Source organism: Platalea leucorodia, assembly GCF_965183815.1.
Source record: "Platalea leucorodia genome assembly, chromosome: 19".
Lineage (NCBI taxonomy): Eukaryota > Metazoa > Chordata > Aves > Pelecaniformes > Threskiornithidae > Platalea > Platalea leucorodia.
In genome coordinates this window covers 8,574,218-8,596,429 of record NC_138841.1, presented here as the reverse complement: position 1 = coordinate 8,596,429, position 22,212 = coordinate 8,574,218, and the positions used below count along the sequence as shown (strand labels likewise).

The 22,212-nt window shown below is 60.8% G+C and overlaps 1 protein-coding gene across 1 annotated transcript in view; it reads left to right on the top strand.

The window, feature by feature from the left end:
• The window catches only part of LOC309598919 (sperm-associated antigen 4 protein-like), a gene marked incomplete at both ends in the record, with an annotated part of 134,730 nt that extends 121,301 nt beyond the window's left edge, over window positions 1-13,429 (top strand). The window contains 6 exons of the mRNA XM_082329947.1: window positions 10,102-10,195; window positions 10,779-10,854; window positions 11,443-11,555; window positions 12,162-12,329; window positions 12,690-12,779; window positions 13,298-13,429. Coding sequence (XP_082186073.1) covers window positions 10,102-10,195; window positions 10,779-10,854; window positions 11,443-11,555; window positions 12,162-12,329; window positions 12,690-12,779; window positions 13,298-13,429 — 673 coding nt within the window. The remainder of the gene's footprint in view (window positions 1-10,101; window positions 10,196-10,778; window positions 10,855-11,442; window positions 11,556-12,161; window positions 12,330-12,689; window positions 12,780-13,297) is intronic.
• Between the last annotated feature and the right edge of the window lie 8,783 nt (window positions 13,430-22,212).

The window sequence follows — 22,212 nt, the reverse complement described above, 5'->3', positions numbered from 1 at the left end:
TCATTCCCTTTGGCATGGTGCTTCTGGAGCCCTTTCTCTGGGGAAGATCTGCCGGCAGTGTTGAACGGTGCGGACAGAAATCGTCTTCCTCCTGGGCACTGCTCTGGCAGCTCTCTGGCAGCAGGAGGCTTCCAAAAGGCTGGCTTTCCGGCCTGGAAAGGGAACTCCACCGGTGGAGGGCTTTGCCCAAGACTTGGATCATGGGCAGCCACAGGACTCCCTCTTTTTCAGGCAAAAGGTGGCCCTGCAGAAGAAGAGGATCTTCCAAGTCGTCTTTGTGTTGCTCCCCGTGGCTCTTGGTGAGTTTGCATGAGCAGACACCTGAGAGCGACAGCCAGGCTGTGCTGCATGCCAGCTTTCCGCTGGCCAGCTTTCCTTTTGGGCCAGTATGGGCGGAAACTCCCATGGCCCAAGCGCTTCCCGAGTACGTCCCGGACTGGGCCTGCCTTTTGGCCTGCCAGTAAGACTGGGAGTCTCCCAGCCATGCTGCTGCTCTGGCCACTGGACCACATGGCTTGCTTCGTCTGCAAGTCCGCGAGAGAAGGGCGTAGCTACTTCCAAGCCTGAACTGGGCATTCCCAGAGGGGAGGGGCCGTGCAGGGGGACCCATGGGGAGGTACGTACCTCTCCTAGCCCATGCAGCCTGGTCTCGGGGCTCCCTGAAGCAGCGAGGGGAAGCGGGGAATAGCTCTGGGGCACTGAGCACACCTGAGGCTCACGGCTGCGCAGTCCCCTCAAGCCTGGGCCGATGGCTTCCGGGCAGAGGCGCGTCCTCTCTCCGCACCCCGCGTTCCCCACCTCCTCAGCTCACCTGCTGCCCCACCCCTAAGGCAACAGGCCGGAGACAACGTGACTGCAGGCATCGCTAGCAACCCCAGTAAAATAACTCTCTCTTGATGATGTGAATTGCAGCTGCTGTCTACTGCGGGACCTCACTGTCAGGGTGGACAATGCAGCCAAAGGGACTGCTGGAGGTCGGTGACTCCTGTGGCACAGGCACCTCTCGCAACAGAGCATCGCTGAGAGCGGCTGGATAAATCACGGGCTCTCCTGCTGCCACGCAGGGTGACCCAAAGAAGCAGCAGCTTGTGCCGAGTCTTCCTAGGGAAGCCTCTCCTGGGAAGCCCCGGCGGCTCTGGTAGCGGATGCTCGAACCGAGCGTTTTTCCCTTTCAGGCGCCGGCACTTGTGTCTGCAGAAGACCTGAAGACCCTGCGGTAAGAGACGTTTCCTGAGCTGGCATTGGTTCTGTGCAGAAGCGTCAGCCGACCTCGTGCTACCTGCACTCGTTTTGCTAACAGCCAGGGCTCCCATACCTCCTACCTGCCTTTGCCTTCTGCTCAAACTGGTGTGGAAGGGAAGCGCTCGCAAAGCAGGGGAAGCACACGTGTCTCTCCTCTTGCTGAGACGCTCCCCAGAGGGGACTGGCCGCTCTCTGACAAGATCTGCTTTCCTGTCATGCAGGAACTTTTGCGTTTTGTTGGCGGAGCAAAGACAAATGATGCAGCTTCTGCTGGAGGAGGTGGCTCAACTGAGGGCGGAGATCAGCAGGGCAAAGGTGATGCTGCGTTTTGGGGAAGGAGGCTTGGCTGGGCAGAACCCCCGAGAAAGCACTCCTTGGGCTTGTTGGTGGGGTCAGACTGCTGACGGCAGCAAGCCAGCCTTTGCCCCAGGGGCTTGCTGGGTGAGCTTCTGCGCTGCACAGGCCCTTCTCCAGGCCCAGTTTAAGCAGGCTGCTTGAGGCAGCAGAGGACTCCCGAGAGCCTTCCCTTGGCACGCCGGCACTCTGGCTCCTCTGGCTGGGCTCCTGAGGCAGGGAGGAGACCCAGGCACGCTGACGGGGCCAGCTGTCGCTTGCAGGGCCCGAGCCCATCTCCCCGCTGACCTGCAGAGCGTGGAGGGTGGCGATGAGGGTGTGGCGACCCTCGTCAACCCACCTCGTGGCCATGGCCGTGGCCGTGGACACAGATTCTCTTCCTCAGTCCTCGTGGCTCACGTCAGCAGCAGAGAGTCTTGCAGCTCTGTGGACGAGGCTTGCCTTGCCTTTCTGACACTGGCCCTTTGCCTCTGCCAGCGCTAGCAGCCACGCTGAACTGCCTGCTGATGTGGTCCTTTTCTGTGTTCGTTTATGGCGTTCCCAGGAAGTGAACCAGGCAGCGTCCCAGATGGCTTCGGAAGTCTACGTCGAGATGTCTGACTGGGCCCTGAAAAGCTCTGGTATGGACACAAGCAGCCCAGTCTCCTTGCCTTGCGCTTGTCTGCAGCACTCCCCAAAGAAGCCCGTGCTCCGGGCGCTGCTCTCCAAAGTGGGGGAGCTTCAATGCTTCATGGGGTCCAAGAGCAAGGCTGTGGCACAGTGGCTCTCTCAGACTCCCTCCCAGTCCTGCCCTCGGCCTCCGCACGGGGGCCTGCGCACGGGTGCCTCCGCCGCTGCCCCCGCACGTGTTCCTGTGCTGTTGGAAGGGCTCTCTTCCTCTCCACTGCATTGGAAGAGGGAACGGCTGGGCCATCCTTTGCTGCCCATGCCGCAAGCCCTCAGTTTTGGTGTGCTGTCATTCACGTGGGCGCCCGCTGTCTCCCAGAACCCTCAGACCTCCTCCTCCTGGCGCTGTGAGAGAAGCAGTCACCACCAGGCCGGTGGCTGCTGTCATTCCCCTGCGCAGCTGGGCACCCCCAGCGGCGTGGGGAGGAGGAGAGGACTGACAGACGTGGAGCTGGCCGGCAGCATCAGAAATACTGTCTGAGCACCGAGTCCCCCTAGAATGTGGCCTCTTCCCGTCACCTGCTCTCCCTCCCTTCCAGGTGCCACCATCGACATGCAGAGATCTTCCGAGACCTACATCTGCAAAGAGAATTGGGGCTGCAGGCTTTTATGGCTCTTTCGCACTGCCAACCCTCCCGACACTATTTTGCAGGTATCGTAGCAGAACTCCTCAGGGAAGGTTTCCTGCCTCCCGCTGAAGTTGGGGACCGACCTCAGGGGCTCTGCCCTCGCTCCAGTGGCACTGCTCAAGCCCACAGTGTTGATCAGGTTCCTGAAAGCAAAGCTCGCACACAGGGCTGGGCTTGCTAGCAATCAGCGCTTCCCCTCAGGAGGGGAATGGAGCTGAACGGAGCCAAACTGCTGCATCTCGCCCACAGTGCTCTGCCCCAGCTGGGTGAAAGACTTTCTCCGTGGTGACCCCGTTTCCACGCCCATCCCTAACAGCGCCTTTTTGGGGCTGGCAGGCGGGAGGTGGGGGGTGCCCTGCAGAGCCACTGGGCAGAGAGGTGTTTCTGCTAGGCCCTGACTGGGACGGTTTCATAACCGCTGGTCTCCTCTGCCCCATAATCCTGAGAGCCCCCTTTCAGTCAGGCAGGGACGAAGGCCTCCTGCTTCTGTCCATTTCCTCCCACGCGCCTCATTTTCAAGCCAAAATAGACCCCAAGGAAACAACGGCGCCTACGCTTCAAGCTACGCGGGCCACTGTGTTGGCCCCAACACTCTCTCACTCTTCCTTGCTCTCGCGTTCTGCTTGCAGCCGGATGTTTCCCCAGGAAACTGCTGGCCTTTACAAGGGGATCAGGGCCAGGTGGTCATCAGGTTGCCAGCACGAGTCCACCTGACTGCCATCACTGTGCAGCACATCTCCAAAGAAGTCTCTCCATCTGGGACCGTCATCAGCGCCCCCAGAGACGTCGCTGTCTTTGTGAGTCTCTGCTGGGCGCTTCTGGCGGGGATCTGGCCCTGGGGGAAAGCCATGGCAGGGTCTTGCTTGCTTTTGTGCGTCCTCTGAGGTTTGCGTCCTGCTCTCTCCTGAGCACTGCAGTGCCCTAGCGGGACACTTCAAGGGCTCTAGGGGTTTCATCCCTCTTGAGACTTGTTTGGGACAAGCACCTCAGGGTTCCTGAGCAGAAGTCAAGGCCGAGCCTGAGCTCCACCACAGCGAGTGCTAGCCTACTGCTAGAGCCCCAGGAGAGGGTGGGGAGATAGCAGGGCTGATCCAGCACGTAGGTTCCCTCTTTGTGGGGACGAGTCTGAGCTGCTCTCCTTGTGCTTTGCCCCTGAGGGAGTGGATGCGGACGGAGAAGAGGAAACTCTCCTTGGGACGTTCACGTACAACGTGGCAAAGGAGACCATTCAGACCTTCCCTCTGAAGGTACGGGCCACGCGCAGGGGCAAGGTGCCGGGGAGCAAACCAGGTTTGCCTGCAAGTCCATGGCAGGAAGAGCGTGAATGCTTTCTCCCTGGGCCGAGGGACAGTGTCCTCTCCTCCCAGCACAGCGTGCCCCTTCTCTCCCCGTGCTCTCACGCCTGCCAGGAGGAAAGCGGGCAGAGCAGACAGCGGGAGCTTGGTGGGGTTGCACAGCAGCCGCCCCCCGCACAGGAGCACCTCCCCGGCCTCTCTGCCAGCACAGAGCAAGCAGCAGAGGGAAGGGGCAGAGGGGAGGGAGACTGAGCCCCAGCAGGGCTGGCATGCAGAGGATGCCAGCTGCCTTCCCCCTTCCCGTGTCCCCAGCAGCCCCGGTACCAGCAGCGAGCCTCAGATTGCCACAGCCGCTCCCACCCACTTTCAGGAGCTCGTTCCTGAGCAGGAGCAGGGCTGGCAGGGAGAGACACCTTCATTGCATTGTCGCTCCTAACAGCCCCGCTTCCTTTTCCCGCTTTTCTTCCCAGAACGCGCCGCTTCCCAGAGCCTTTGCACGTGTCAAACTTCTGGTGAAGAGCAACTGGGGAAACCCAGCGTACACCTGCATTTATCGAGTGCAGGTTCACGGGAAGATGGCAGAACCAGAAAGCCTCGAGTAAAGCCAGAGGAAAAAGAGAAGGGCATACAGAAAAGAGCAGCAGAAGGGGAAGGAACAAGAAAATAAAAAAGATGTGGCAATTCAGATTGGTGCAGAAGCTCTGTCTCCAAAGTGGGGTGCGCAAGAAGGCCCTTTGGGGGGAGGGCGGGAGCGTGCGGGAACCGTTAGGACCTCTCCTTAATTTTTTCTGCAACCTGAGGAAGGCAGTAAGCACTCCTAAGGTTTACTCCAGAGAGGAGAGGCCCAGCCTGGCACCGCTCCTTCTCCCGCCACCCCGGGAGGCTCCGCAAGCGGCACCGGCCCAGGGCGGGCAGAGGGGCCCGGCTGCAGTTTACCACAGGCAGACGGCCACCCGGCCCCGAGCGGGCTCTGCAGGAGCTCTCCCCGGAGCCCGCCCACCCTCTTCCTGGCCTCTCAGCCAATGGCGCCCGCCAGGCAGTGACAGGCAGGGCCCGCCCCCAGCCAGTGCAGCGCCCTTCTCTGTCCCCGCCCCCTCCGGCCCGCTGCCGTGGCAACGGGGCCGACTGCAGGCACGGCCTGCGGGCCGAGCGAGGAGCCTTGGGACAGCTCTTCGGGGCTGCCAGGGCCGGGGGCTGGGAGCTCCTCCCTTACTTTCCCGACGGCGGCGCCGCAGGAGCAGATGGAACCGTTTGGCCTAGCACCTTCCCAGCATCCCGGCTGTCGGTTTGTCGGTGACCCCCCAGTTTCTGTGAAAGGGGGGTGGGGAGCCTGTCTGAGCGGCCTGTGGGAAAGCCCCCCGTTCCTCGGCCCATCAACGTCCCCGCTCTAGAGCTGGCTGCTCTCTGTCGGGGGTCCTTTTGTGTCACATTGAGTAGTGTCGACGGGGAATTTTCCAGCGCTTGGCCCCTGGTTATTCTCCCCTTGGCATTGGGACGACCCTGACCCGTCTTTGCTCTTGACGGACCACCCTCTCTGGGGTTCCCAGAAAGGCTGTGCGGTTCTGCAGCCCTTGGGCTGTTCCCGTCATGGGCTCCACCATGTAACACTCGAGGCCCCTCGGTCCCCCAGTGCTGCATTGTGCAACACTTGGCTGTTCCCTCCCGCTGTTGCTATCATGGGCATCGTGTCCTGGGCTACAACGCCGCCTGCGCTAAGGACATCCCGGGCAGCCAGTCAGAAAGCTCGTCCAAAGGGTTCCAGGGATGGGGAGGGTTAGAACCCCGTCTTCCTGGCAGCTGTCTAACAGCAGGGAGTATTGGGAGGGGGTCAGGGTGGCAGGAGCATTCCCTGCGGGGTGCTGGAGGCTCCCAAGGGGTTCCTGAGAGATGGGGCTGGGGAGTGGGCATCCCAGGATGCTCGGGGGGGTTCTCATGCTGCTGGAAATGGTTTGTAAAGCTAAGCAGAAACGGCAATTGTGCCATTAGCTTTGTATGACGGTAGGCACCTTAGGTGGGACCATCCCCCGTGCATCCAGCGCCGTAATAAAGAGAATGCCTGCTTCTCGATGCTACGTTGGTGTGAAGAGGCTGATTCCCCATTTCGGTGACAGTTTGGGCGACCCAGATGGGACTCCGCTTCTGAATCTCGACGGATCCGCGGGATCGCAGGACCCCCAGCCGGCACCGAGGGATTCTCGGGAAGAACCTCCGAAGCCCGGACCGAAGAGCTGTGAGCAGGACCCCTGGGAAGGTAAAGGCATCCCTTTTCTGATTAAAAGGGCGGTTGCCTGCCCGTCAGGCGCGGCGAAGGCCTCGCAGGGTTGGGCTGTAAAGGTACCTAAGGGAAGGATTGGATCCTATGGGGCCCAAGTCCCTAGGACACCTGTGTCTGGAAACCTTTGGCCGAAGGGGTGGGTTGGAGTCCCACTGAAGGTAATCTAGGGGTTCGAGTCCCCTTCTGGGGAATGCCTCTGACTATTTTGTGCCAAGTTATTGTTTCTCTGTTTGGTGTTGCTGTATCTTTTATGGCGGGCACTAAGCCCGCTGCGGGAGGGGGGACTCGGAAAAGATCTCCCCTAGGACGTATCGTGAAACATTGGAGGAAATTGGGAGGGGAGCCTCTCAGTCGGAAACAGCTTCTAGAATATGGTAACAATTGGTGGCCAATGTATAGTCTCGAAGATCAGGCAAAATGGCCAAAGAATGGAACTCTAAGATATACTACTATAGTACAACTGATGGTACTTTGCAGGCGGGAGGGTAAATGGGATGAAGTAGCAGACGTGGATTTATTTTTCACACTAAGGAACCACCCGGAATGGCAGAAGGAACGCAGAATAATCCCACAGGATCCTCTGATCTTGGCTCTAGAAAAGGAGGGGAGGGGTAGGAATTTAAAACGATGGGGTTCTGCTTGTAGAAAATCCGCTCCTTTCGTACAAGCCCGTCTTGCCTCTTACTGGGTTTTTCTTCTTGGCATACAAAAGAGTTCCGAAAGGAGAAACGCTGGCAGAAGCAGCTGCCCCACGGGTTGAGAGCAAAGCCCCCGTTCCAGGCTGCTTTCTGGTTTCCCGGGGGTGCCCAGGAGAGCTGGAACCCTGCCCGGCAGCACAGGCCAGGCAGCCGCCCGGCACAGGAGCGTGGCAGGGTTTGGCGGGCCCAGAGGCATGTGCTCCCACTGCCCAGGAGAGCGGCAGCCGTGCTGCCCCAGGGGAGCCCACCGGCTCTCCCCGCCCTGCTGCGCCCTGGGGAGCCCCAGTGTGATGTCAGAGCCACCAGTGTGAGGTCAGAGCTGGCCGCCCGCACAGCCCTGTGGCACGCGGTCAAGGAGCCCCCAGCTGCCGTGTGGCTCTTGCCCTGCGCAGGCGCGCTCCTGCTGTGGGGCAGCGTGGGGCTGCTGCCGGAGCTGTTTTTGCCTGGGCAGGCCACACTGCTGGGGCTGAGGGGGAAGAGCGGAGCGGGGAGCCTGCCTTTGCCCAGAGATGGCGAGGAGAAAGGCCCCCGAGAGAAGACGCCAAGGGCCCTCCCAAGGCTCCTTGGGGAACGAGGCTGGCCAACAGCCGGCAGGGGAGGCAGCGGGGCCGAGCCGCTGCCAGACGAGTAGGTACGAAGCCTGGCATGTGCCCGGGGCATCAGGTTGGGCTGGTAGCACGGACGTGGCCTAGCACGGTCAGTGGGGTGCGGAGCAGCCTGGGGAAGCCGACAGAAGTTTTCTGAAGAAGAGCCCCGTGGCTTGCGACGCCCCCCTTCTGTGGGGACGGGTCTCGGCGGAAAGCCTGGCTCACTCTCGCAGCCAAAAGGCAGTGTGCAGCAGGGGCTTTTGGGGAGGCGGTAGCCTCGTGCTGCAGGGTCGGAGCCCAGCCCTGCTGCACGGGGAGGCCAAGCCCCTGGGGCCTGAGACTGGCCCCCTCGGGACGCTGAGGCGCGATCCTGCCTGGCTGATGGGAGCAGCTGTGCGGGGCAGAGAGGGGTCGGGAGACCTGGGAGTGCCCAGGGAAGAGGTGGGGGGGGCGGTGGGGGGGGACAGCAACCCGTGCCCCCTCCCCGAACGGCCACTGGGAGGTGTCTGCCGCGGGGCAGGGTGGGGCCGGGGGCCAGGGAGCAGGGAGGGACGGGCTGAGAATCGGGCTGTGCTGCCGGGTGGGCTTCCCGAGGCGGGGGGTCTGCTGCTGCCAGCTTGCTCCCACTGCAGGCCTGTAAAGCAAAGGATGGGGAAAGGAGAGGGGGGGCCCGCTGGGAGCAGCCCAGCTGTGCTGGCCTCTCTCGCTGCTGCTGGGACGGCCCGTCCTCTGGCAAGGGCCGCCACTCAGGCTACTCCTGCCCGCCTTCTTCACTGTGCTCGCCGATTGACCCTTGCTTCTGCGCAAACGCAGTCCTAGGATCACGTAGACGTTGTCCTTCAAGACTACTGTTGCCATTCTTCTGTTTCTTCCTATCTTCATGGTTCCGTGCATCTGTTCTCCCAAGGCCGAGTTGTCTGTAACGAGATTATCCCGGAGCCCCCTCTTATCTTATAACTATTCTTCTAGCTACTCCCTAAATCACATCAAACTGTAAGGCATTCACAACACCCTTAAATCACACCAGGGTGTCTTCTGAGCTAATGAAGAGACTAAGGTATTTACCACATCTTTCTTGCTCTTGTGGTTTTTAACCCTTTCGACAGGAGTCCCTCTTTTTCAGGCAAAAGGTGGCCCTGCAGAAGAAGAGGATCTTCCAAGTCGTCTTCTTGTTGCTCCCCGTGGCTCTTGGTGAGTTTGCATGAGCAGACACGTGAGAGCGACAGCCAGGCTGTGCTGCATGCCAGCTTTCCGCTGGCCAGCTTTCCTTTTGGGCCAGTATGGGCGGAAACTCCCATGGCCCAAGCGCTTCCCGAGTACGTCCCGGACTGGGCCTGCCTTTTGGCCTGCCAGTAAGACTGGGAGTCTCCCAGCCATGCTGCTGCTCTGGCCACTGGACCACATGGCTTGCTTCGTCTGCAAGTCCGCGAGAGAAGGGCGTAGCTACTTCCAAGCCTGAACTGGGCATTCCCAGAGGGGAGGGGCCGTGCAGGGGGACCCATGGGGAGGTACGTACCTCTCCTAGCCCATGCAGCCTGGTCTCGGGGCTCCCTGAAGCAGCGAGGGGAAGCGGGGAATAGCTCTGGGGCACTGAGCACACCTGAGGCTCACGGCTGCGCAGTCCCCTCAAGCCTGGGCCGATGGCTTCCGGGCAGAGGCGCGTCCTCTCTCCGCACCCCGCGTTCCCCACCTCCTCAGCTCACCTGCTGCCCCACCCCTAAGGCAACAGGCCGGAGACAACGCGACTGCAGGCATCGCTAGCAACCCCAGTAAAATAACTCTCTCTTGATGATGTGAATTGCAGCTGCTGTTTACTGCGGGACCTCACTGTCAGGGTGGACAATGCAGCCAAAGGGACTGCTGGAGGTCGGTGACTCCTGTGGCACAGGCACCTCTCGCAACAGAGCATCGCTGAGAGCGGCTGGATAAATCACGGGCTCTCCTGCTGCCACGCAGGGTGACCCAAAGAAGCAGCAGCTTGTGCCGAGTCTTCCTAGGGAAGCCTCTCCTGGGAAGCCCCGGCGGCTCTGGTAGCAGATGCTCGAACCGAGCGTTTTTCCCTTTCAGGCGCCGGCACTTGTGTCTGCAGAAGACCTGAAGACCCTGCGGTAAGAGACGTTTCCTGAGCTGGCATTGGTTCTGTGCAGAAGCGTCAGCCGACCTCGTGCTACCTGCACTCGTTTTGCTAACAGCCAGGGCTCCCATACCTCCTACCTGCCTTTGCCTTCTGCTCAAACTGGTGTGGAAGGGAAGCGCTCGCAAAGCAGGGGAAGCACACGTGTCTCTCCTCTTGCTGAGACGCTCCCCAGAGGGGACTGGCCGCTCTCTGACAAGATCTGCTTTCCTGTCATGCAGGAACTTTTGCGTTTTGTTGGCGGAGCAAAGACAAAAGATGCAGCTTCTGCTGGAGGAGGTGGCTCAACTGAGGGCGGAGATCAGCAGGGCAAAGGTGATGCTGCGTTTTGGGGAAGGAGGCTTGGCTGGGCAGAACCCCCGAGAAAGCACTCCTTGGGCTTGTTGGTGGGGTCAGACTGCTGACGGCAGCAAGCCAGCCTTTGCCCCAGGGGCTTGCTGGGTGAGCTTCTGCGCTGCACAGGCCCTTCTCCAGGCCCAGTTTAAGCAGGCTGCTTGAGGCAGCAGAGGACTCCCGAGAGCCTTCCCTTGGCACGCCGGCACTCTGGCTCCTCTGGCTGGGCTCCTGAGGCAGGGAGGAGACCCAGGCACGCTGACGGGGCCAGCCGTCGCTTGCAGGGCCCAAGCCCATCTCCCCGCTGACCTGCAGAGCGTGGAGGGTGGGGATGAGGGTGTGGCGACCCTCGTCAACCCACCTCGCGGCCATGGCTGTGGCCGTGGACACAGATTCTCTTCCTCAGTCCTCGTGGCTCACGTCAGCAGCAGAGAGTCTTGCAGCTCTGTGGACGAGGCTTGCCTTGCCTTTCTGACACTGGCCCTTTGCCTCTGCCGGCGCTAGCAGCCACGCTGAACTGCCTGCTGATGTGGTCCTTTTCTGTGTTCATTTATGGCGTTCCCAGGAAGTGAACCAGGCAGCGTCCCAGATGGCTTCGGAAGTCTACGTCGAGATGTCTGACTGGGCCCTGAAAAGCTCTGGTATGGACACAAGCAGCCCAGTCTCCTTGCCCTGCGCTTGTCTGCAGCAGTCCGCAAAGAAGCCTGTGCTCCGGGCGCTGCTCTCCAAAGTGGGGGAGCTTCAATGCTTCATGGGGTCCAAGAGCAAGGCTGTGGCACAGTGGCTCTCTCAGACTCCCTCCCAGTCCTGCCCTCGGCCTCCGCACGGGGGCCTGCGCACGGGGGCCTCCGCCGCTGCCCCCGCACGTGTTCCTGTGCTGTTGGAAGGGCTCTCTTCCTCTCCACTGCATTGGAAGAGGGAACGGCTGGGCCATCCTTTGCTGCCCATGCCGCAAGCCCTCAGTTTTGGTGTGCTGTCATTCACGTGGGCGCCCGCTGTCTCCCAGAACCCTCAGACCTTCTCCTCCTGGCGCTGTGAGAGAAGCAGTCACCACCAGGCCGGTGGCTGCCGTCATTCCCCTGCGCAGCTGGGCACCCCCAGCGGCGTGGGGAGGAGGAGAGGACTGACAGACGTGGAGCTGGCCAGCAGCATCAGAAATACTGTCTGAGCACCGAGTCCCCCTAGAATGTGGCCTCTTCCAGTAGTCACCTGCTCTCCCTCCCTTCCAGGTGCCACCATCGACATGCAGAGAACTTCCGAGACCTACATCTGCAAAGAGAATTGGGGCTGCAGGCTTTTATGGCTCTTTCGCACTGCCAACCCTCCCGACACTATTTTGCAGGTATCGTAGCAGAACTCCTCAGGGAAGGTTTCCTGCCTCCCGCTGAAGTTGGGGACCGACCTCAGGGGCTCTGCCCTCGCTCCAGTGGCACTGCTCAAGCCCACAGTGTTGATCAGGTTCCTGAAAGCAAAGCTCGCACACAGGGCTGGGCTTGCTAGCAATCGGCGCTTCCCCTCAGGAGGGGAATGGAGCTGAACGGAGCCAAACTGCTGCATCTCGCCCACAGTGCTCTGCCCCAGCTGGGTGAAAGACTTTCTCCGTGGTGACCCCGTTTCCACGCCCATCCCTAACAGCGCCTTTTTGGGGCTGGCAGGCGGGAGGTGGGGGGTGCCCTGCAGAGCCACTGGGCAGAGAGGTGTTTCTGCTAGGCCCTGACTGGGACGGTTTCATAACCGCTGGTCTCCTCTGCCCCATAATCCTGAGAGCCCCCTTTCAGTCAGGCAGGGACGAAGGCCTCCTGCTTCTGTCCATTTCCTCCCACGCGCCTCATTTTCAAGCCAAAATAGACCCCAAGGAAACAACGGCGCCTACGCTTCAAGCTACGCGGGCCGCTGTGTTGGCCCCAACACTCTCTCACTCTTCCTTGCTCTCGCGTTCTGCTTGCAGCCGGATGTTTCCCCAGGAAACTGCTGGCCTTTACAAGGGGATCAGGGCCAGGTGGTCATCAGGTTGCCAGCACGAGTCCACCTGACTGCCGTCACTGTGCAGCACATCTCCAAAGAAGTCTCTCCATCTGGGACCATCATTAGCGCCCCCAGAGACGTCGCTGTCTTTGTGAGTCTCTGCTGGGCGCTTCTGGCGGGGATCTGGCCCTGGGGCAAAGCCATGGCAGGGTCTTGCTTGCTTTTGTGCGTCCTCTGAGGTTTGCGTCCTGCTCTCTCCTGAGCACTGCAGTGCCCTAGCGGGACACTTCAAGGGCTCTAGGGGTTTCATCCCTCTTGAGACTTGTTTGGGACAAGCACCTCAGGGTTCCTGAGCAGAAGTCAAGGCCGAGCCTGAGCTCCACCACAGCGAGTGCTAGCCTACTGCTAGAGCCCCAGGAGAGGGTGGGGAGATAGCAGGGCTGATCCAGCACGTAGGTTCCCTCTTTGTGGGGATGAGTCTGAGCTGCTCTCCTTGTGCTTTGCCCCTGAGGGAGTGGATGCGGACGGAGAAGAGGAAACTCTCCTTGGGACGTTCACGTACAACGTGGCAAAGGAGACCATTCAGACCTTCCCTCTGAAGGTACGGGCCACGCGCAGGGGCAAGGTGCCGGGGAGCAAACCAGGTTTGCCTGCAAGTCCATGGCAGGAAGAGCGTGAATGCTTTCTCCCTGGGCCGAGGGACAGTGTCCTCTCCTCCCAGCACAGCGTGCCCCTTCTCTCCCTGTGCTCTCACGCCTGCCAGGAGGAAAGCGGGCAGAGCAGACAGCGGGAGCTTGGTGGGGTTGCACAGCAGCCGCCCCCCGCACAGGAGCACCTCCCCGGCCTCTCTGCCAGCACAGAGCAAGCAGCAGAGGGAAGGGGCAGAGGGGAGGGAGACTGAGCCCCAGCAGGGCTGGCATGCAGAGGATGCCAGCTGCCTTCCCCCTTCCCGTGTCCCCAGCAGCCCCGGTACCAGCAGCGAGCCTCAGATTGCCACAGCCGCTCCCACCCACTTGCAGGAGCTCGTTCCTGAGCAGGAGCAGGGCTGGCAGGGAGAGACACCTTCATTGCATTGTCGCTCCTAACAGCCCCGCTTCCTTTTCCCGCTTTTCTTCCCAGAACGCGCCGCTTCCCAGAGCCTTTGCACGTGTCAAACTTCTGGTGAAGAGCAACTGGGGAAACCCAGCGTACACCTGCATTTATCGAGTGCAGGTTCACGGGAAGATGGCAAAACCAGAAAGCCTCGAGTAAAGCCAGAGGAAAAAGAGAAGGGCATACAGAAAAGAGCAGCAGAAGGGGAAGGAACAAGAAAATAAAAAAGATGTGGCAATTCAGATTGGTGCAGAAGCTCTGTCTCCAAAGTGGGGTGCGCAAGAAGGCCCTTTGGGGGGAGGGCGGGAGCGTGCTGGAACCGTTAGGACCTCTCCTTAATTTTTTCTGCAACCTGAGGAAGGCAGTAAGCACTCCTAAGGTTTACTCCAGAGAGGAGAGGCCCAGCCTGGCACCGCTCCTTCTCCCACCACCCCGGGAGGCTCCGCAAGCGGCACCGGCCCAGGGCAGGCAGAGGGGCCCGGCTGCAGTTTACCACAGGCAGACGGCCACCCGGCCCCGAGCGGGCTCTGCAGGAGCTCTCCCCGGAGCCCGCCCACCCTCTTCCTGGCCTCTCAGCCAATGGCGCCCGCCAGGCAGTGACAGGCAGGGCCCGCCCCCAGCCAGTGCAGCGCCCTTCTCTGTCCCCGCCCCCTCCGGCCCGCTGCCGTGGCAACGGGGCCGACTGCAGGCACGGCCTGCGGGCCAAGCGAGGAGCCTTGGGACAGCTCTTCGGGGCTGCCAGGGCCGGGGGCTGGGAGCTCCTCCCTTACTTTCCCGACGGCGGCGCCGCAGGAGCAGATGGAACCGTTTGGCCTAGCACCTTCCCAGCATCCCGGCTGTCGGTTTGTCGGTTACCCCCCAGTTTCTGTGAAAGGGGGGTGGGGAGCCTGTCTGAGCGGCCTGTGGGAAAGCCCCCCGTTCCTCGGCCCATCAACGTCCCCGCTCTAGAGCTGGCTGCTCTCTGTCGGGGGTCCTTTTGTGTCACATTGAGTAGTGTCGACGGGGAATTTTCCAGCGCTTGGCCCCTGGTTATTCTCCCCTTGGCATTGGGACGACCCTGACCCGTCTTTCCTCTTGACGGACCACCCTCTCTGGGGTTCCCAGAAAGGCTGTGCGGTTCTGCAGCCCTTGGGCTGTTCCCGTCATGGGCTCCACCATGTAACACTCGAGGCCCCTCGGTCCCCCAGTGCTGCATTGTGCAACACTTGGCTGTTCCCTCCCGCTGTTGCTATCATGGGCATCGTGTCCTGGGCTACAACGCCGCCTGCGCTAAGGACATCCCGGGCAGCCAGTCGGAAAGCTCGTCCAAAGGGTTCCAGGGATGGGGAGGGTTAGAACCCCGTCTTCCTGGCAGCTGTCTAACAGCAGGGAGTATTGGGAGGGGGTCAGGGTGGCAGGAGCATTCCCTGCGGGGTGCTGGAGGCTCCCAAGGGGTTCCTGAGAGATGGGGCTGGGGAGTGGGCATCCCAGGATGCTCGGGGGGGTTCTCATGCTGCTGGAAATGGTTTGTAAAGCTAAGCAGAAACAGCAATTGTGCCATTAGCTTTGTATGACGGTAGGCACCTTAGGTGGGACCATCCCCCGTGCATCCAGCGCCGTAATAAAGAGAATGCCTGCTTCTCGATGCTACGTTGGTGTGAAGAGGCTGATTCCCCATTTCGGTGACAGTTTGGGCGACCCAGATGGGACTCCGCTTCTGAATCTCGACGGATCCGCGGGATCGCAGGACCCCCAGCCGGCACCGAGGGATTCTCGGGAAGAACCTCCGAAGCCCGGACCGAAGAGCTCTGAGCAGGACCCCTGGGAAGGTAAAGGCATCCCTTTTCTGATTAAAAGGGCGGTTGCCTGCCCGTCAGGCGCGGCGAAGGCCTCGCAGGGTTGGGCTGTAAAGGTACCTAAGGGAAGGATTGGATCCTATGGGGCCCAAGTCCCTAGGACACCTGTGTCTGGAAACCTTTGGCCGAAGGGGTGGGTTGGAGTCCCACTGAAGGTAATCTAGGGGTTCGAGTCCCCTTCTGGGGAATGCCTCTGACTATTTTGTGCCAAGTTATTGTTTCTCTGTTTGGTGTTGCTGTATCTTTTATGGCGGGCACTAAGCCCGCTGCGGGAGGGGGGACTCGGAAAAGATCTCCCCTAGGACGTATCGTGAAACATTGGAGGAAATTGGGAGGGGAGCCTCTCAGTCGGAAACAGCTTCTAGAATATGGTAACAATTGGTGGCCAATGTATAGTCTCGAAGATCAGGCAAAATGGCCAAAGAATGGAACTCTAAGATATACTACTATAGTACAACTGATGGTACTTTGCAGGCGGGAGGGTAAATGGGATGAAGTAGCAGACGTGGATTTATTTTTCACACTAAGGAACCACCCGGAATGGCAGAAGGAACGCAGAATAATCCCACAGGATCCTCTGATCTTGGCTCTAGAAAAGGAGGGGAGGGGTAGGAATTTAAAACGATGGGGTTCTGCTTGTAGAAAATCCGCTCCTTTCGTACAAGCCCGTCTTGCCTCTTACTGGGTTTTTCTTCTTGGCATACAAAAGAGTTCCGAAAGGAGAAACGCTGGCAGAAGCAGCTGCCCCACGGGTTGAGAGCAAAGCCCCCGTTCCAGGCTGCTTTCTGGTTTCCCGGGGGTGCCCAGGAGAGCTGGAACCCTGCCTGGCAGCACAGGCCAGGCAGCCGCCCGGCACAGGAGCGTGGCAGGGTTTGGCGGGCCCAGAGGCATGTGCTCCCACTGCCCAGGAGAGCGGCAGCCGTGCTGCCCCAGGGGAGCCCACCGGCTCTCCCCGCCCTGCTGCGCCCTGGGGAGCCCCAGTGTGATGTCAGAGCCACCAGTGTGAGGTCAGAGCTGGCCGCCCGCACAGCCCTGTGGCACGCGGTCAAGGAGCCCCCAGCTGCCGTGTGGCTCTTGCCCTGGGCAGGCGCGCTCCTGCTGTGGGGCAGCGTGGGGCTGCTGCCGGAGCTGTTTTTGCCTGGGCAGGCCACACTGCTGGGGCTGAGGGGGAAGAGCGGAGCAGGGAGCCTGCCTTTGCCCAGAGATGGCGAGGAGAAAGGCCGCCGAGAGAAGACGCCAAGGGCCCTCCCAAGGCTCCTTGGGGAACGAGGCCGGCCAACAGCCGGCAGGGGAGGCAGCGGGGCCGAGCCGCTGCCAGACGAGTAGGTACGAAGCCTGGCATGTGCCCGGGGCATCAGGTTGGGCTGGTAGCACGGACGTGGCCTAGCACGGTCAGTGGGGTGCGGAGCAGCCTGGGGAAGCCGACAGAAGTTTTCTGAAGAAGAGCCCCGTGGCTTGCGACGCCCCCCTTCTGCGGGGACGGGTCTCGGCGGAAAGCCTGGCTCACTCTCGCAGCCAAAAGGCAGTGTGCAGCAGGGGCTTTTGGGGAGGCGGTAGCCTCGTGCTGCAGGGTCGGAGCCCAGCCCTGCTGCACGGGGAGGCCAAGCCCCTGGGGCCTGAGACTGGCCCCCTCGGGACGTTGAGGCGTGATCCTGCCTGGCTGATGGGAGCAGCTGTGCGGGGCAGAGAGGGGTCGGGAGACCTGGGAGTGCCCAGGGAAGAGGTGGGGGGGGGCGGTGGGGGGGGACAGCAGCCCGTGCCCCCTCCCCGAACGGCCACTGGGAGGTGTCTGCCGCGGGGCAGGGTGGGGCCAGGGGCCAGGGAGCAGGGAGGGAGCAGGGAGGGACGGGCTGAGAATCGGGCTGTGCTGCCGGGTAGGCTTCCCGAGGCGGGGGGTCTGCTGCTGCCAGCTTGCTCCCACTGCAGGCCTGTAAAGCAAAGGATGGGGAAAGGAGAGGGGGGGCCCGCTGGGAGCAGCCCAGCTGTGCTGGCCTCTCTCGCTGCTGCTGGGACGGCCCGTCCTCTGGCAAGGGCCGCCACTCAGGCTACTCCTGCCCGCCTTCTTCACTGTGCTCACTGATTGACCCTTGCTTCTGCGCAAACGCAGTCCTAGGATCACGTAGACGTTGTCCTTCAAGACTACTGTTGCCATTCTTCTGTTTCTTCCTATGTTCATGGTTCCGTGCATCTGTTCTCCCAAGGCTGAGTTGTCTGTAACGAGATTATCCCGGAGCCCCCTCTTATCTTATAACTATTCTTCTAGCTACTCCCTAAATCACATCAAACTGTAAGGCATTCACAACACCCTTAAATCACACCAGGGTGTCTTCTGAGCTAATGAAGAGACTAAGGTATTTACCACATCTTTCTTGCTCTTGTGGTTTTTAACCCTTTCGACAGGAGTCCCTCTTTTTCAGGCAAAAGGTGGCCCTGCAGAAGAAGAGGATCTTCCAAGTCGTCTTCTTGTTGCTCCCCGTGGCTCTTGGTGAGTTTGCATGAGCAGACACCTGAGAGCGACAGCCAGGCTGTGCTGCATGCCAGCTTTCCGCTGGCCAGCTTTCCTTTTGGGCCAGTATGGGCGGAAACTCCCATGGCCCAAGCGCTTCCCGAGTACGTCCCGGACTGGGCCTGCCTTTTGGCCTGCCAGTAAGACTGGGAGTCTCCCAGCCATGCTGCTGCTCTGGCCACTGGACCACATGGCTTGCTTCGTCTGCAAGTCCGCGAGAGAAGGGCGTAGCTACTTCCAAGCCTGAACTGGGCATTCCCAGAGGGGAGGGGCCGTGCAGGGGGACCCATGGGGAGGTACGTACCTCTCCTAGCCCATGCAGCCTGGTCTCGGGGCTCCCTGAAGCAGCGAGGGGAAGCGGGGAATAGCTCTGGGGCACTGAGCACACCTGAGGCTCACGGCTGCGCAGTCCCCTCAAGCCTGGGCCGATGGCTTCCGGGCAGAGGCGCGTCCTCTCTCCGCACCCCGCGTTCCCCACCTCCTCAGCTCACCTGCTGCCCCACCCCTAAGGCAACAGGCCGGAGACAACGCGACTGCAGGCATCGCTAGCGACCCCAGTAAAATAACTCTCTCTTGATGATGTGAATTGCAGCTGCTGTTTACTGCCGGACCTCACTGTCAGCGTGGACAATGCAGCCAAAGGGACTGCTGGAGGTCGGTGACTCCTGTGGCACAGGCACCTCTCGCAACAGAGCATCGCTGAGAGCGGCTGGATAAATCACGGGCTCTCCTGCTGCCACGCAGGGTGACCCAAAGAAGCAGCAGCTTGTGCCGAGTCTTCCTAGGGAAGCCTCTCCTGGGAAGCCCCGGCGGCTCTGGTAGCAGATGCTCGAACCGAGCGTTTTTCCCTTTCAGGCGCCGGCACTTGTGTCTGCAGAAGACCTGAAGACCCTGCGGTAAGAGACGTTTCCTGAGCTGGCATTGGTTCTGTGCAGAAGCGTCAGCCGACCTCGTGCTACCTGCACTCGTTTTGCTAACAGCCAGGGCTCCCATACCTCCTACCTGCCTTTGCCTTCTGCTCAAACTGGTGTGGAAGGGAAGCGCTCGCAAAGCAGGGGAAGCACACGTGTCTCTCCTCTTGCTGAGACGCTCCCCAGAGGGGACTGGCCGCTCTCTGACAAGATCTGCTTTCCTGTCATGCAGGAACTTTTGCGTTTTGTTGGCGGAGCAAAGACAAAAGATGCAGCTTCTGCTGGAGGAGGTGGCTCAACTGAGGGCGGAGATCAGCAGGGCAAAGGTGATGCTGCGTTTTGGGGAAGGAGGCTTGGCTGGGCAGAAGCCCCGAGAAAGCACTCCTTGGGCTTGTTGGTGGGGTCAGACTGCTGACGGCAGCAAGCCAGCCTTTGCCCCAGGGGCTTGCTGGGTGAGCTTCTGCGCTGCACAGGCCCTTCTCCAGGCCCAGTTTAAGCAGGCTGCTTGAGGCAGCAGAGGACTCCCGAGAGCCTTCCCTTGGCACGCCGGCACTCTGGCTCCTCTGGCTGGGCTCCTGAGGCAGGGAGGAGACCCAGGCACGCTGACGGGGCCAGCCGTCGCTTGCAGGGCCCGAGCCCATCTCCCCGCTGACCTGCAGAGCGTGGAGGGTGGCGATGAGGGTGTGGCGACCCTCGTCAACCCACCTCGTGGCCATGGCCGTGGCCGTGGACACAGATTCTCTTCCTCAGTCCTCGTGGCTCACGTCAGCAGCAGAGAGTCTTGCAGCTCTGTGGACGAGGCTTGCCTTGCCTTTCTGACACTGGCCCTTTGCCTCTGCCGGCGCTAGCAGCCACGCTGAACTGCCTGCTGATGTGGTCCTTTTCTGTGTTCATTTATGGCGTTCCCAGGAAGTGAACCAGGCAGCGTCCCAGATGGCTTCGGAAGTCTACGTCGAGATGTCTGACTGGGCCCTGAAAAGCTCTGGTATGGACACAAGCAGCCCAGTCTCCTTGCCCTGCGCTTGTCTGCAGCACTCCCCAAAGAAGCCTGTGCTCCGGGCGCTGCTCTCCAAAGTGGGGGAGCTTCAATGCTTCATGGGGTCCAAGAGCAAGGCTGTGGCACAGTGGCTCTCTCAGACTCCCTCCCAGTCCTGCCCTCGGCCTCCGCACGGGGGCCTGCGCACGGGTGCCTCTGCCGCTGCCCCCGCACGTGTTCCTGTGCTGTTGGAAGGGCTCTCTTCCTCTCCACTGCATTGGAAGAGGGAACGGCTGGGCCACCCTTTGCTGCCCATGCCGCAAGCCCTCAGTTTTGGTGTGCTGTCATTCACGTGGGCGCCCGCTGTCTCCCAGAACCCTCAGACCTTCTCCTCCTGGCGCTGTGAGAGAAGCAGTCACCACCAGGCCGGTGGCTGCCGTCATTCCCCTGCGCAGCTGGGCACCCCCAGCGGCGTGGGGAGGAGGAGAGGACTGACAGACGTGGAGCTGGCCAGCAGCATCAGAAATACTGTCTGAGCACCGAGTCCCCCTAGAATGTGGCCTCTTCCAGTAGTCACCTGCTCTCCCTCCCTTCCAGGTGCCACCATCGACATGCAGAGAACTTCCGAGACCTACATCTGCAAAGAGAATTGGGGCTGCAGGCTTTTATGGCTCTTTCGCACTGCCAACCCTCCCGACACTATTTTGCAGGTATCGTAGCAGAACTCCTCAGGGAAGGTTTCCTGCCTCCTGCTGAAGTTGGGGACCGACCTCAGGGGCTCTGCCCTCGCTCCAGTGGCACTGCTCAAGCCCACAGTGTTGATCAGGTTCCTGAAAGCAAAGCTCGCACACAGGGCTGGGCTTGCTAGCAATCGGCGCTTCCCCTCAGGAGGGGAATGGAGCTGAACGGAGCCAAACTGCTGCATCTCGCCCACAGTGCTCTGCCCCAGCTGGGTGAAAGACTTTCTCCGTGGTGACCCCGTTTCCACGCCCATCCCTAACAGCGCCTTTTTGGGGCTGGCAGGCGGGAGGTGGGGGGTGCCCTGCAGAGCCACTGGGCAGAGAGGTGTTTCTGCTAGGCCCTGACTGGGACGGTTTCATAACCGCTGGTCTCCTCTGCCCCATAATCCTGAGAGCCCCCTTTCAGTCAGGCAGGGACGAAGGCCTCCTGCTTCTGTCCATTTCCTCCCACGCGCCTCATTTTCAAGCCAAAATAGACCCCAAGGAAACAACGGCGCCTACGCTTCAAGCTACGCGGGCCACTGTGTTGGCCCCAACACTCTCTCACTCTTCCTTGCTCTCGCGTTCTGCTTGCAGCCGGATGTTTCCCCAGGAAACTGCTGGCCTTTACAAGGGGATCAGGGCCAGGTGGTCATCAGGTTGCCAGCACGAGTCCACCTGACTGCCGTCACTGTGCAGCACATCTCCAAAGAAGTCTCTCCATCTGGGACCGTCATCAGCGCCCCCAGAGACGTCGCTGTCTTTGTGAGTCTCTGCTGGGCGCTTCTGGCGGGGATCTGGCCCTGGGGCAAAGCCATGGCAGGGTCTTGCTTGCTTTTGTGCGTCCTCTGAGGTTTGCGTCCTGCACTCTCCTGAGCACTGCAGTGCCCTAGCGGGACACTTCAAGGGCTCTAGGGGTTTCATCCCTCTTGAGACTTGTTTGGGACAAGCACCTCAGGGTTCCTGAGCAGAAGTCAAGGCCGAGCCTGAGCTCCACCACAGCGAGTGCTAGCCTACTGCTAGAGCCCCAGGAGAGGGTGGGGAGATAGCAGGGCTGATCCAGCACGTAGGTTCCCTCTTTGTGGGGACGAGTCTGAGCTGCTCTCCTTGTGCTTTGCCCCTGAGGGAGTGGATGCGGACGGAGAAGAGGAAACTCTCCTTGGGACGTTCACGTACAACGTGGCAAAGGAGACCATTCAGACCTTCCCTCTGAAGGTACGGGCCACGCGCAGGGGCAAGGTGCCGGGGAGCAAACCAGGTTTGCCTGCAAGTCCATGGCAGGAAGAGCGTGAATGCTTTCTCCCTGGGCCGAGGGACAGTGTCCTCTCCTCCCAGCACAGCGTGCCCCTTCTCTCCCCGTGCTCTCACGCCTGCCAGGAGGAAAGCGGGCAGAGCAGACAGCGGGAGCTTGGTGGGGTTGCACAGCAGCCGCCCCCCGCACAGGAGCACCTCCCCGGCCTCTCTGCCAGCACAGAGCAAGCAGCAGAGGGAAGGGGCAGAGGGGAGGGAGACTGAGCCCCAGCAGGGCTGGCATGCAGAGGATGCCAGCTGCCTTCCCCCTTCCCGTGTCCCCAGCAGCCCCGGTACCAGCAGCGAGCCTCAGATTGCCACAGCCGCTCCCACCCACTTGCAGGAGCTCGTTCCTGAGCAGGAGCAGGGCTGGCAGGGAGAGACACCTTCATTGCATTGTCGCTCCTAACAGCCCCGCTTCCTTTTCCCGCTTTTCTTCCCAGAACGCGCCGCTTCCCAGAGCCTTTGCACGTGTCAAACTTCTGGTGAAGAGCAACTGGGGAAACCCAGCGTACACCTGCATTTATCGAGTGCAGGTTCACGGGAAGATGGCAAAACCAGAAAGCCTCGAGTAAAGCCAGAGGAAAAAGAGAAGGGCATACAGAAAAGAGCAGCAGAAGGGGAAGGAACAAGAAAATAAAAAAGATGTGGCAATTCAGATTGGTGCAGAAGCTCTGTCTCCAAAGTGGGGTGCGCAAGAAGGCC